At 43.5% G+C, this 14,756-nt stretch overlaps 1 protein-coding gene across 1 annotated transcript in view; it reads left to right on the top strand.

Annotated features, from left to right (window-relative positions):
* LOC114616672 (ubiquitin carboxyl-terminal hydrolase 28-like) overlaps positions 1 to 14,756 on the top strand; it is a gene marked incomplete at its 5' end in the record, with an annotated part of 40,379 nt that overhangs the window by 13,437 nt on the left and 12,186 nt on the right. Inside the window, 6 exons of the mRNA XM_028762100.1 lie at positions 2,517 to 2,665; positions 4,390 to 4,517; positions 5,961 to 6,056; positions 10,872 to 11,051; positions 11,973 to 12,193; positions 13,525 to 13,595. Of these exons, the coding sequence (XP_028617933.1) occupies positions 2,517 to 2,665; positions 4,390 to 4,517; positions 5,961 to 6,056; positions 10,872 to 11,051; positions 11,973 to 12,193; positions 13,525 to 13,595 (845 nt within the window). The remainder of the gene's footprint in view (positions 1 to 2,516; positions 2,666 to 4,389; positions 4,518 to 5,960; positions 6,057 to 10,871; positions 11,052 to 11,972; positions 12,194 to 13,524; positions 13,596 to 14,756) is intronic.

The following is a 14,756-nucleotide window of genomic DNA, read 5'->3' as shown; positions in this document are numbered from 1 at the left end:
AACAGTTACAGCCCTTCCTCCCACATGTGTTTTACCCATAACATTAAACTTCCTGGTATTCTTTTCTCTCCAAACCGTACATTTTGTCCTTTTTTCTGCCCCATGTCTTTTTCATGGTAGACCTATGGAAGCATCGACAATAATAACCATGCCGTAAACTCAACATGATGCAGTCTTGAAATTTTCTCTGCCAAAGAAATCAGTCCTGTTTTAAAGTTTGCCTCAGGCAAGTTCATAGTGTAAAGGCAGAAGGTGGCCCAGACTCTTTCCAGACTATCACAGGACTGGCCTGGTGCTGTTCATCTTGGCTGCCAGGCTTCTGCACTCTCCTTGCTCTCGGCAGCTTGGCTCCTATTAGAACACTCCTTTAAGCTCTGCCTAAGTCAACACTTTAGTTCCAAGGTCTTCCACATTCCTCCAGAAAGTCAGCAAGGTCAGGTTCTTGATCGCTTCAGGCCATCCAGAGAGTAATTCTCTGTACGAGCTTCTGCATTAGGTACTTTTCTGTTGGGTAAAACACCATGACCAAAAGCAAATTATCAAGTGTAATTTTAGCTGCTATTCCAGAGGGCGTGATGGTGGGGAGTCATGGCAGGCATGGCGCCAGGAGCAGGAAGCTGAGAGAGGAGAGACCAAACTGAAAGTCGAGTGAGGCTGTGAATTCCTCAGGCAGCCTCGGGTGACATCCTTCTCTACTGAGGCCATACCGCCTAAGCCTACAAACTGGGCATGAGGTTTTCCCATGCCTGAGCCTGTTAGAGACTTTCCTCATAAATCACCACACACAATTTCTTCAAAGAATGAGCATTTTTAAATGTCAAATATCAGCTGGGCAGTGGTGGTGCACGCCTTTAATCCCAGCACTTGGGAGGCAGAGGCAGGCGGATTTCTGAGTTCGAGGCCAGCCTGGTCTACAGTGAGTTCCAGGGCAGCCAGGGCTACACAGAAAAACCCTGTCTCGAAAAAAACCAAAAAAAAAAAAAAAAGTCAAATATCTATTTAAATTCTCAATTTATACATACAATTTTAAAACATCCTTTTCTTATTTAGGGTTACTATTGCTGTGATGATAAAGTACCATGACCAAAACCAAGTTAGAGAGGAAAGGATGTATTTGGCTTATACTTCCACATCACAATCCATCATTGAAGAAAATCAGGGCAGGGCTAGTGAATGGAAAAAAAAAAGAATTAAAAAGGAAAGGACATGGTTGTTCATTGTAGATATGTGGGAGAGCATAGCCAGAGGCAGGGACATCTGGATGAGTCCAGAGTAGTTGTGACCCTGAGCCATGTAGGGAGAGGGGGGAAGGAGAAGGGAACCAGGTAGCCAAAACAGTTGGGTCATATAGGAAAGGGCAGCCCAGCCCCTGGGTTGGAGAAGTTCATGGTAGCGGGCAGGGTATGCCTGCAGGAGAACCTGCCAGCCAGGTCCACGCTGGTATGTGAAATACACCTCTGCCGTCCATCCCGGTTTAACAGCTGGAGGCAGGAATGGATGGAAGCAGACCAGGGAGGGGTGCTGCTTACTACTGATCTGCTCCCATGGCTTGCTCAGCCTGCTTTCTTATAGAACCCAGGACCACCAGCCTAAGGATGGCACTGTCCACAATGGGCTGGGCTCTTCCATATCAATCACTAATTAAGAGAAATCTCTACAGCCAGATCCTATGGATGCAAATTCTCAGTTAAGGTTCCCTCTTTTCAGATAACTCTAGCTTGTGTCAAGTTGCCATGAAACTAGCCAGCATAGTCCCATTTTACATTTTGTGAGACTGCCCACCCCCAAGAGATGGAGAAGATGGAAGATCCCCAAGCTGACTTCCTCCTTGTGCCTGCGTGGGTTAGTAAGCCCCACACACAAAGGAGCTAGGGCTAACCTAGAACACTTAGCCTCAGAGTTTGTTTTAATCAGTATTGAAATCCCTTCCCGTGGAGAAAGCAACCCAGGACTGCCCATATTGAGTCAGAAGTGTCCCTCAGCCTCCAAGCGTGGTTCATGTATGACTGGGCTTCACTTCTACCCTTTCTTTTCCCTTGAAATATTTTGAGTTATTGATTTTTTTTTTTTTTTTTGAGACAGTGTCTTGCTGTGTAGTTTAGGATGGCCTTGAATTCTCAATAGTCAGCCTTTCAAGGACCAGGACTACAGGTGTTGAGCATGGTGTCCATATTGAAATACGTGTTTTTGAAGAATGTAATTTGTTTGTAATAACCCCCTAAGTCTGGCATTCACCGACTGTGCCCTAGCATGCATAGTTAACCATGACTCAGGCCTCCGTTGCTCTGGTGCATCTTCTGTAGTTGTATTCCAGTGCAGCCAGGACTCTGGTGATGGGTTTGACGAGAAGGCAAGTGCCTTGGGTTTGCTACATGTAGCGTGCTCATGCCTTCCACCAGTGTATTTTTCACCAGTTCTCAGAAACTACTGAATCCTAAAAGGCGGTGTCTCAGTGGAGCCAGAGAACTAGACTTTAAATGGTGGTAGTGAAACTGAACAATCCTCTCTTTGCCTAGGAAAGCCCTTTTGTAACAACGAGACCTTCGGCCAGTACCCTCTTCAGGTAAACGGTTACCACAACTTAGACGAGTGTTTGGAAGGGGCCATGGTGGAAGGTGACATCGCACTGCTTCCTTCTGATCGTTCAGTGAAGTATGGACAAGAGGTAAGCTGTATATTGCCAGTGACAAAGCCAATTAAGTAGGACTGAACTTGTAGGCAAACAAGTTCACATGTTAGGTCACCACACGCTGAGCAGAACGTGGATCTGTCTCCCATCTCTAACCAGTTGATGTGAATCATGAGTCTTTACACTCTGAAGTTCCTGCTAAAGCTGAGTTACGTGTGTAAAGGTTTATGCTGCTTCTGATGCTTTCAGTATGATCAAGTTTCTCCCTTTCTGTTGACGCCTACCTGTGCCTGAGTAGGGAGAATGCACTGTCTCCATATTTCGGAGAGTAAAAGTGAATAACTCTTATGGTATGCCATTTAGAATATTTTCCTGTTACAATATTTATTCTCAGTTTGTAATTTCGGCCTTTGCTTTTACATTTTAAAATGTAATTTTCATTTATGTGGGATTCTTAGGTTTGATGGGTTGGAAAGAATATATTAATGTGAGGGTAATTAATACATCAACATTCCAGTTAGGCAGAGATTAGTGAGCGTCAGTGCAGTGTAATTGTCCACGTTACCTCATTTGGCTTACTCTCACACATTTTTGAGGCAAAACTGGCTTTTGGAACTGTCCATTTAAGAATTATGATAGGAGAAACTGACTTGATTTGAGGTAGAGCACCTGACATGGGCCTGTGGAGGTGTTTTAGCTCTAGAAGATGCTAGAATATGGAGAGCGCTTCCTCCTCAGCTTCTCCAGGATGAGCTGTACCCTGTGTGTACAGTGATGCTTTCTCTTAGGAATGAGTAGTTACTACTTAAGCGGTATCCAGTAAAAAGCAGAAGTCTGTAAAAATAAAACCCTAGCAAGAGTCATTATGCTTGTTTAATTAGATTTAACCCGAAGGCAAGGTGGCTTATGTTTGTAATTCTGTCATTTACAAGACTGATTAATCAGGATTGTTAAAAGTTCAAGGCCAGCAGTAGCTGTTTAGTGATTGAGACCCTGTCTCAAGCAAACAACAAAGATAAAAACATTTAGCTGTGAGGGGATCAGTTAGTTGTACCTGGTGCCAACAGCTACCTGTGGGAGCCTCTAGTGGGGTGAGCAAAGCTTCTGCTAGTACAGGCTTTCCTCAGCTGTACTCAGCGTGTTCAACTGGGTTCTTTTCATTTCAGGAAGCAATTCTACTCTGAAACTCTGGGTGCCATTGTAGGTTCACTGGCCTGGCTGTCTTTTCAGAAACTTGTATCTTGGAAGTCAGAGATTATTTTCCTCAGAAACATGGAAGATTATAACATCCTGAGACTATTTTAAAATTTTATTCATAAACAGGACTTAAACTGTGGCTAGCTATAAATAAACAGTACATAATATATTTACAGTGTCTGTCTTTTTAGATGATTATTGGATGCAGTTATCCCCTAGTTACATGCTGTTAGGGTGTTTCCTGTAAGATCTCAACATCTTAAATTCTAACGACTCTTAGGGAATGACTTGCTTTGGTGTTTGGTCAGTTCTTGTATCCTGCAGTGGTTATTTCTAAAGGTGATGGTTGAACGCAGTGCTAGCCAGTAGTTTTGGAGGCTGAGGGAGGTTTGGTCATACTCTTCAAGTATAATCCTAAGTATTTAAGATAGTAGGTGAGATTAAATGCTATTTAATATTAAGTTGTCTTAGATATAAATTCCATATCAAAAGAAGTTTGGTGAAAGGTATTTTAAGTTTATTTCTTGACAGTAACTTCTCTTTTCCCCATGTTACCTTGGCAGCGTTGGTTTACAAAGCTGCCTCCAGTGTTGACCTTTGAACTCTCCAGATTTGAGTTTAATCAGTCTCTTGGGCAGCCTGAGAAAATTCATAATAAGCTGGAATTTCCTCAGATTATCTATATGGATAGGTGAGTATTGGTTAACTGACTCTGATTTTAAGCGCGGCAGTAGAAAGGACTGTGAGCTATGTAACTGTGTGTGGAGATCACCTGGACAGCTGATAATGTGCACATTTCAATTGTATGAACCTTCCAGAGTGCAGCACTGTGACTGAAGAGCTAGGCATATATCTGGGCTCAGAACATAAATCCATAAAAACATAAATCTGTGGACACTGTAAACCAATAGAGTAAAAAATGCAAGGCAGGTACTAGTTTACAATGTCATGGTAAAACTATATATACAAACCCACTGGAATATCAACTAAGTTTCTAATTATACTTAAGTTTCTGTTTTACATCCAAATTGGGGAACATAACTTTCTCTAACTTTGACATTTAAAAAAAGCCCTCATTCTCCAGCCACCACATGGAAAATTGATTTTTTGAAAGCTTCTCTAAGAAGGACCCAGTTATATTGGGGTGGGGAGAGAGAGATCGAGAGAGCTCAAGCACCCAATATTAGCATATTAGTAAGGAAGCAGATCTATCTCAGAGCTCATCCCCACTCCCCCTGGAACTTGAGACATTTTTAAATTTGTTTGTTTGTTTTCATTTTGTTTAATTTGGCAAGAGAATCCATACACTCTCCAGAGTCTTTTGCTTCAAAATGGTTTTAGCTTTTGGCTCCTTGCATTTCCATGGAAATTTTAGTGTCTTGCCAGTTTCTGCCAAAATAAGGGATATTTGGTTGGATTGTGCCACACCTGTCACTCAGTTTGGGGAGAAATGACGTCTTAGATTGTGATCTTTTTCTTCTGAGCATCATTTTGTTTTCACATCTTTATTTCTCTGTGATGTGCTACAAATTTTGGTGTACAGCCCTTCCATCATTAGGTAAATCAAACTTTTGATATTCTGAGTTTTTGAAATTTTACTCTGTTCTCTTTGAGCAGATGGAAATCAGGTTGATTGTACTGGTTATTAAGTGACATTGTCTCTTTGGGTTGGAATAAACTCACTAAGTCTGCTAGGGTCTTGTGGCTGCTGCAAGCAGCAGCTGAAGAACAGCTCTGCCTCCTGTGCTGCTGTCTCTGCACCTTTTGTTTCTTTGACTTACCTACTGTACTGCCTTCACCTTTAGGAAAGCATTTAGGGATAATGGTGAGAGTGGGCATCCATCCTTGCTGACCTTGGGGTTGAGAACTGTAGCCTGAGTGTGATCCACGGCAGTGCACTCTGGTGGGTTTGGTACCCCGTAACTTAGCCCGAAATTCAAGGGGAGCCTCCACTACAGAGGGAGTTGGAGACCACTCTGGGCTATGAGATTCTGTCTAAAGCCCAAAACCCCCAAAATAAAATAAAAATTTAGTATTGGTTAATGGATAACTGCCTGTGTGAGGAGACCTTCACTGAGGTTTTGTCACTGATACTTGCTGATAGAACTCTTGTACTTGATTGTCATTTGTTTAGGTACATGTACAAGAGCAAAGAGCTTATCCGAAGTAAGAGAGAGAGTATTCGGAAGTTGAAGGAGGAAATACAAGTTCTGCAGCAAAAATTAGAAAGGTGAGTCTCTGGGTAGTTTTATGCTTTGAAACATAAAGCAAGCATAAGATCAGAGATTGTGTTTAGAAGTCCCGAGCGTAACTAATAACTGGTGTTTTATAAGATAGCCAATATCCTCACTATAGATATAAAGGAGTCTTCAGGGCTAGCTGGCATGTGTGGGGGAGTGCTCCTGAGGGCTTGAGGGACCCAGGCACACTGTGACTCTGGCAGTCTCTCTTCCTGCTCTTTCTGCTCTCTGACTAAACGAATGTGAGAAGCAATGCTGTCTGTCACTTGTCCTCTATGGATTTTTTGAGACAGAGTTTTCTGTAGCCCAAACTCTAAAAGAGGATGACCTTGGACTTCTGATTCTCCTGCCTCTACCTCCCTAAGGGTTGGAATTGCATTGAATGGCCTCCAAGCCTGGCTATTTCACTTGGGGAAAATGGGCTTGTAGAGTGTTGAGATGGGGTGATGCTGACCGAGTACTGGAGCTCAAGCTCCTGGTGTGTACAAGGTTCTTCTGGCAGACTGCGCTTTCTTTGTTTTAAAATGGAATCACCCAGATCTCCTTAGGCAAGGTCTTCGTAGTCTAGATAGATTGCTTTAACATTTACAAAGGAAATCCATACTGTTGGTAGCTTCCTCTCTTCTTCATCTAGTTTTTTTTTTTTTTTTAAATTTCCTGTGCCTTTTTGGAAGTGTTCTTCTTTCTGCCTGCTTGTGTGTGTGCGTGTCTGTATGAGTGTCAGAGTTTCTGTAACTGGAATTAGACAGCTGGGGAGCCGCCATGCGGGTCCTGGGACTTGAACCGGGATCCTCTGGAAGAGCAGCTGGTGCTCTTAACTGCTTCATCTTAGTAACACCCTCTCTCCGACCTCACCAGTCCACTGCCAGGTCCTCACAAGCTCTACCCAGATCCAATATTAACTAACATTTAACAAACATTATTTGCTGTGTGGGAGTATGGGGTAGGAGAAGGGGGGGAGAGGGAGAGAATATGGACATATGTTCCGCTGCATTCATAAGAAGGTCAGGTGACAGCCTGCAGAATCAATTTTCTCTCTCTATCTTTATGTGGATTCTGGGGATCAAACCTAGGTCAGCAAGCTTGGTGACAAGTGCCTTTATCTGCTGTGCCATGTCACTGGCCCAGTTATTTTTAGAGAACTTAAAGCAAGAGTCACTGAGACTTTGGAATTAATTTCCTTAGTGTAATATTGCTGTTTCTTTTTGAATGATTTATATGTTGTATCTATGTGTGACTATGTACATCTGGGAGTGCTGGTATCTCTGGAGGCCAGAAGAGAGTGTCAGATACCCTGGATCTACAGTTACAGACTGAGTTTATCCACACTGCTAGGAGTGGAACGAGGGCCTTTCATAAGAGACTATGCTCTTAACTACTGAGCCCTCTAGCTTTAAAACCAACGGGTGGTAATTTTAATTTTGTTTTTTTTGTTTATTTACTTATTTTATGTGTACATTTGTGAGTATATGGAGGTCAGAGGATGCTTTCTAAAGTTGACTCTCCTTCAGCCATGTGGGTCCTAGAAACTAAACTCAGTGCATCAGGCTTGGCAGCAAACACTTTTCTCTATTAAGCCACCTTACTGGCCAAAATGTAACTTCCTAGATATGAACTAAAGACTAGAGAATGCTCTGCAAAGAACACTTACTGTTTACTGCTCTTGCAGAAGAAAGAACTGGCTTGGTTGGTTCCTAGCATCCGTGTGACAGGTCACTACTATCTATGGCTCCACTTGGAAGGAATTTGATACCTTCTCAGGTTTCTGTAGGTTCCTGCACACACGTGATACACATACAAATATGCAGGCAAAACACTCATACACATAACAATAAATGAGTGGATTTTTTTAACCTATACAAACATGTATATATATATGTGACATACCCCACATATATCCAAGAACATTCTGTGAGATACAGAACTGAGATGGGGGTCGGTAACTTTAATGTTTTTTTTTTTTAATACAACTTTATATTTGGATTTTCTTAACACATCCATACATCACTTTTAAGTCTAAAAATAGGCATCGTGGCCAGTAGTCTCAGAATTTGGGAGACAAGAGAATTGAGTGGTTTTTGAGACTGGTTTGGGCTATGTAGTCCAGGTTAGGCTAATCTGAGTACAGCGTAAACTCTGCCTCAGAAAAACAAAAAGGTAGGGTATGGTGGAGCATACCTATGAGCTCAGGACTTAGGGACAGGAGGATGGAGACTTTCAGGCCAACTGGGATTATCCCTGACCTTGTCTCAGAAAACAAATAAAATGCTTATTATTTCTGTAAGTAACTATGTAAGATACTGAGAGGGAGATTTCTTGTGTACATGATAGACAAGACAATTTTGAAACTACCTTTGCTGTGTTTTTGTTTTTATCCTGTGCTGAGACTTGAACACCTTGTAGATGGTAGGCAAATGCTCTAGACTCTAGGTAGGGACTCTATCCCTTCCTGTCCCAGCCCGTTCCTCCCTTGCCCTGGTCCTATTAGTCAAAGCAGGTGCTGCATTGTGAAGTCATGGCTCTCAGAGCGGGGACTCAGAAGTGATGGTGACAAATAAACACAAGTTCCTTAGAGGAGAAAAACTTGTGCGGGATTTTATATTAAGTATTTTATTAAAATGTAATAAGCCTGGAGGGGCTGAAGGCTGGCACCCATTTCTGTGCTGAAGTGCCAGCTCTGCCCTCTGTGAAGTGTGCATTGAGTTTGATAAACTAGTAGCGCAAGAGCATGGCCAAGTGAGTGCCAGGGATTAAACAACTGGCTCAGGTTTTTCACCCTGGCAGGCACATGCCAGCTCTCTGTTAGTGACCCTGAGGGACATCATAGTAGGTGGTAGGCAAGCCTTGCTACGGCTGCCTTTGCTCTCCGTCCTGTGTCATGAGTTTGATGCTGAGTTAAAAATGCTCATTTTCTACTCGTGTTTTCATTTTCTTCCTTCTTTTGTTTGCTGGTTTAGGTTTTTAGAGAAAAGATCTCGCTGTGTAAGCAAGCCTTGGTTGGCCTGAACTTGTTTTGTGGATCAGGGCTGGTCTTAAGATCGTAATGATTTGCCTGCCTCTGCCTCTCAACTGTCGGAATTATAGGTGTTTGCAGCCCTGCGCTGCTCACTTAACTGACCACAGGAACTACCGTTGTTGTGGAGGTGGAGTCTCCTGTGTCCTCAGACAGTGTGATGTGTCTGAGCATGACCGTGATTTCCCGTCCTGCCTGCATCTCCATAGTGACTTTAAAGTAATGTGCTAGTAATGGCAGATAGTAAGTATTGTTAGAATAGTTTGTCTAGAGATTGGAGATGGCTCAGAGGTGAAAAGTGTACACTATGCTCGCTCGTGTCATATGGCCACAACCACCTGTAATCAAGCTTCAGGGGATGCAGTGCCCTCTTCTGGACTCTAAGCATACATGCACGCAAGTGAAAGTGTCCAGTCGGAGTGGTGTCTCAGTAGTTACCACTTGCAGAGGATCCAGGGTCAGTTCCCAGGATCCACATAGCAGCTTGTGACAGTTCATAACTCTAGTTATCATGAGTCCTACACCCTTTTTATGGGCATCTAGGGCACCAGGCATGCATGTGGTGCAGATATACTTGCAGGCAAAATATCCATACACATAAAATAAAAATATATCCTAAATAACTGTAAAAGTACTCTATTATTTCAGTCACATATTTGAGAATATTACTCCTACTGGAGAAATCTTGAATAATTTATAACTGGCTGGCCTATGCAATTGATCACATTTATGAATAATAGAGTATATAAGGGGTGGAGAGATGGCTCAGCAGTTAAGAGCACTGACTGCTGCTCTTCCAGAGGTCCTGAGTTCAATTCCCAGCAACCACATGGTGGCTCACAACCATCTGTAATGAGATCTGATGCCCTCTTCTGGTGTGTCTGAAGATAGCTACAGTGTAGTGTACATAAGATACATTAATTTAAAAAAATAGAGTATTTAAGACCCTGTAAAAGGAAGATTGCTGGTTTTTTTGGGGGGGGGGCTCTGACCTTTAATGTCTAATTTCTTTCCTTCCCTCCTGCCCGCCTGCCGGCCTCCCTCCCTCCCTCCCCCCCTTCTTTCTTTTCTTTCTTTCCTTTTTGGTGGAGGTGGTGGTGGTTTTTGGTTTTGGGGGGCTGTTTTGTTGGTTGGTTTGGTTTTGGGTTTTGGAGACAACTTTGGCTCCATAGACTGACTGTGCTGGCTTTGAACTCACAGAAATCAGAGTTCTCTGCCTCCCAAGTGCTAGGATCAAAGGCATGGGCTACCACCACCTTGTCTTTGTTAAGGCCTAATGTTTATTTTTGGATTTCTCTCACTCTCAGTTATGAGGCAGTTGGTTTAGAGAGGACAAAGACAATGCCATGAGAACTAATGACCAGCTTGTTTCTCAGTCTGGAACACTGTCCTCTAAGAAAGAACTTAGGTTTGTGAGCAGAGCCTAACTGGTGGGACAGGAGAGCAGAGCTGGAGCCGTCTGAAACTGTTCTCTGTGAGGCATCAGACTGCTGGCGGCCTTCACTCTTAACCCTATAGATTGAGTAACCAATTAAATAGTATATGCCTTTAGGAATAATATAGGACTTTGTTGTTATATTGAGATAGGCTGTTAGTAGCTTGCCCCAGACTTACTTTGTAATCCAGTCAGGGCTCAAACTTTTTGTGATCTTTCTACTTCAACCTCCTGAGCTGCTGGGATTATAGCTGGGTTATTATTATATTAGCAGCTCTGCATGGTAAGTCTTTGTCAGCAGTTATTACAATGCATAGCAGACTTGGGCAGTAGTGTTCCAGTGTCTTTGCCTCTTAGGTATGTGAAGTACGGCTCGGGCCCATCTCGGTTCCCACTCCCCGACATGTTGAAATACGTTATTGAATTTGCCAGTACAAAACCCGCCTCTGAAAGCTGTCTGTCTGCAAGTGCTGAGCATGGGACATTACCACTTCCCTCAGTGCACTGCCCGGTTTCTGACCTCACAGCCAAGGACAGGTAACAAGCAGATTTTGTAAATGGTTTGTATTGTTTCCCGTTCTTATTTGATTCATTTCCCACCCTCCCACCTGCTGAGGACCCCTCAGGTAGCTCAGAGAGGGGGCTCTGCCTTCCAGAAGGGTTTGGTTACCTGCGTTCCTGGACAGAGGCTTCTCACTGTCTGCTGTGTGGATCAGACTTCAGGACTGCTTTGAGACTCTCAGGGCTTCCTCAGAGATCCAGGTGTCCTCTAGACATTCTGTACTTCATCTGCCATGAAGGGGGCATGGCTAAATTAACAGCAAGAAAAAACTTATGAGCAGAGTTATGCAGTTAAGGAAGAACTGGCAAGAATTCTGAGGACAAGCCTAGAGGAGTTCGGCTAGGCTTGGGAACACACAGGGAGGCCAGGTGGAGCAGTCCTCTGACTCTGCCTGTTTAGCCAGCATTATAGCTTGACGGTGCCAGCAGGTTCAGCTTGGGTCACGCTCCGTGATGTGTGTGTCTTTGGCTAATAAAATTACTAGAACATACTTGTCCCTCACAGAGAAAACAGCTTATGTTAAAAACCTAGTTGTTATCTGGACTGCGGTGGTAAAATCTATATATAGATTTTAGATAAGGCCTCACTGTGTAGCTTATGTTGGCCTTGCAATTGAGGTCTTTTCTACCTCAGCCTCAGCCTCACGGTTGCTAGGGGTCATATCTTTATTGTATCTTTTCATAAAGCAGCTGGTTTTCTGAAGTACATTAGTTTGGGTCAAATTGAACTTTTTTCTTTTTTTGAGATAGGCCCTTACCTATACCAGGGTAGTCTCAAAGTCGAAACAGTCCTATGTTAGCCTCCCAAGGGGTGGGATTACCGGATTCTGCCACCATGCCCACCCCAACTTGCATTTTAGATGCTACAAAGGAAGTGCCATCTTTTATCTTCTTCAGTTCAAGTCCTGAAAGCTACTCTCGGGATACTGAAAGTACCTTCTCCTCTTTGGATGATGCTCTTCCCAACTCTGAGGTAATGAATGGGCCATTTACCTCTCCTCACTCTTCCTTGGAAATGCCTGCACCCCCAGCTCCTCGGACAGTCACAAATGAGGAGATGAATTTTGTTAAGACCTGTCTTCAGAGGTGGCGGAGTGAAATTGAACAGGATATACAAGGTTGGTGCTCTGAAAACTTGTTAGCTACTCACTGGTTTTCCTAGCTATTTGGAAGCCAGGCACTCTAGGTATTTGTTCCCTCATTGCTGTGCATGAGGCCTGGCCACTGTGACTTCTGCACTTCTTGTTTGTAGGCTTGGTCCTCTGGAATAGTAACATAGTTGCAGTTGTGGGACCCCTCGCTGAGATAAAGCAGTGTTTGTTCCTCCTCTCCCTTCTTTCCTGCTCTTGTCCTGTCCCTTTGAGGTGGGGTCTCAGAACTGACCTGACTTCATGTGGTTCATGTGCTTCCATCATGCTGCACATTTAAATTTGTTTAAATGTAAAGATTGTAATTGATTGTAAAAGGCTAGTAACAGTGTTTGCCTCATAACCAGGCCTTGTTAAAAGAAAATTTGGTTTAATATCTCTCTTGCTATTTTTAAAGATAAGATCTCCTTTTATAGCACAGACTAATCTCAAAGTCGCTATCCTCCTTCCCCAGCTTTCTCAGTATGGGGACTGTGCTCACAGGTTTGAGCATCTTAACAAAATGAATGCTTTCTAAACGGTAGCTTGCCCATTGTCTTAGTCAGGGGTTCTATTCCTGCACAAACATCATGACCAAGAGGAAAGGGTTTATTCAGCTTACACTTCCACATTTCTGTTCATTACTAAAGGAAGTCAGGACTGGAACTCAAGCAGGGCGGGAAGCAGGAGCTGATGCAGAGGCCATGGAGGGATGTTACTTACTGGCTTGCTTCCCCTGGCTTGCTCAGCTTGCTTTCTTATAGAACTCAGGACTACCAGCCCAGGGATGGCACCACCCACAAGGGGCCTCCCACCCTTGATCACTAATTGAGAAAAATGCCTTAGCTGGATCTCATGGAGGCATTTTTCTCAACTGAAGCTCCTTTTTCTGTGATAACTCCAGCTTGTGTTAAGTTGCCACACAAAACCAGCCAGTCCACCCATACTCCATTCTTGCTTGGCCTCCCTCCTGGCCTGGGCCCTCAGACAAGATAAGCATGTGCTTCTTTGCCTCTGCACCCAGCTTTCTCCTCCCATTATACTCTTGCTTCGGTTCATGGAAGGATTTTTCCTAAATTGAGACAATTGCTTTAAGAAATTTCAGTGTAGATTTATAAGAATAATTTATTAAAGCCCTCAGTGTAATTACATTGAATTAAAAGCCTTTATAACCTGAAGCACTCGCCCCTTGAGCACCACGCTGCTTCGTGCCTCCTGGTGGGAAGCAGAAGTCATGACAGCGTGGGGACAGAGAAGCAGGACTGTCTGTTGCAGGGCCTGTCACAGATGCTCTCACCTAATGAGGTTTTTCTTCTTAACAGACTTAAAGAATTGTATCTCGAGCACCACACAGGCTATTGAGCAGATGTACTGTGATCCTCTTCTTCGTCAGGTAGAATTAAAGGTGAAGGGAAATGGGCTGGTACTAAAGGCAGAGGGTATAATACCACAAGAGCGGCATGGATTTCTCGCTAAGATAGAATACATTCCCTTACATCCAGTTGAAGAATTCAGAGTGTCTTCTGCTTACGTTGAAACCTAAATTGTCCTTTTTTGGATTCTGCCATGTGGTGTTTCTTCATATAATAGAGATATATTTGCTGTTAGGAGCTGGAGAGATGGCTTGGCAGTTAAGAGTGTAGCTGTTTAGCAGAGGATCCAAGTTCAGTTCCCGGATACACCTATGACTTCAATTCTAGGGAGATCTGATATGTCTCACCCTCTATGGGCACGTGAACTCCATGTACATATCCACGTCCACATGATTATAACATAATTATAAAAATGACAAATCTAATTTGCTATTAAGTATTAATAAAAAGTTTTTCTCTAAGTGGTGGTGTTAACAAAATCTCAATTATTTGATTTTACCAGTAAAAACTCGGGAACCAGATGCTAGGGTGAAAGACTGCTAACTCAGAGAGTCAGAGAAAGCACCCAGGTTTTTCCAGTAAATAACATAGTTTTGGGGTTCACAGTGTGATCACTACCCTGCATCATCCAAGTGGTCATTGAAGCAGTGCAGTGGAAAACTGACTGGAGATCAGTTATCCATTCTAAGTTCCTTTGAGAGGTTCCAGTAGTGTCCTCAGGCTTTATTTCTCTACTAACTCGAGATTCCAGAAGGGAGGCAGTCAGAGCAGAAATCCTTGCTGTCCACACTCCTTTGTATTCAGTAGTAGGGGTTTGGACACGGCTGTGCACAGGCAGTTCTGTGAAGGGCTCATGGCCGAGTAACCTCCAGAACTTGGCTCTGCTCCCTGCAGGTCAGTGAGCATGCTTGTGGTTGGAATAGGAACAGATCCTGTGACTTTTGACTTCCCCTCTTCTCTCTTGTGCTGCTTCAGAGAAATCTGCCCCTGAGTGAAAGGACGATTAGGTACTGAGCAGAACTTAGGGTTGGCAGAGCCTCCAGCAAGACTTGGTTTGACTCTCATTCTAAGGGCCCTGGGATTGGACCCTGGCTAGCCTCCAAGATTGTGTTTTCATTGGTCTGTCCTGACTTGGTAATATGCCTGATGTGAATGTTATCTTGTGTTTAGATGGGCATTCC

This window comes from Grammomys surdaster, unplaced genomic scaffold, assembly GCF_004785775.1.
Source record: "Grammomys surdaster isolate TR1022 unplaced genomic scaffold, NIH_TR_1.0 332948, whole genome shotgun sequence".
In the NCBI taxonomy this organism is placed as follows: Eukaryota; Metazoa; Chordata; class Mammalia; order Rodentia; family Muridae; genus Grammomys; species Grammomys surdaster.
This window is presented reverse-complemented; position numbering and strand designations above follow the sequence as displayed.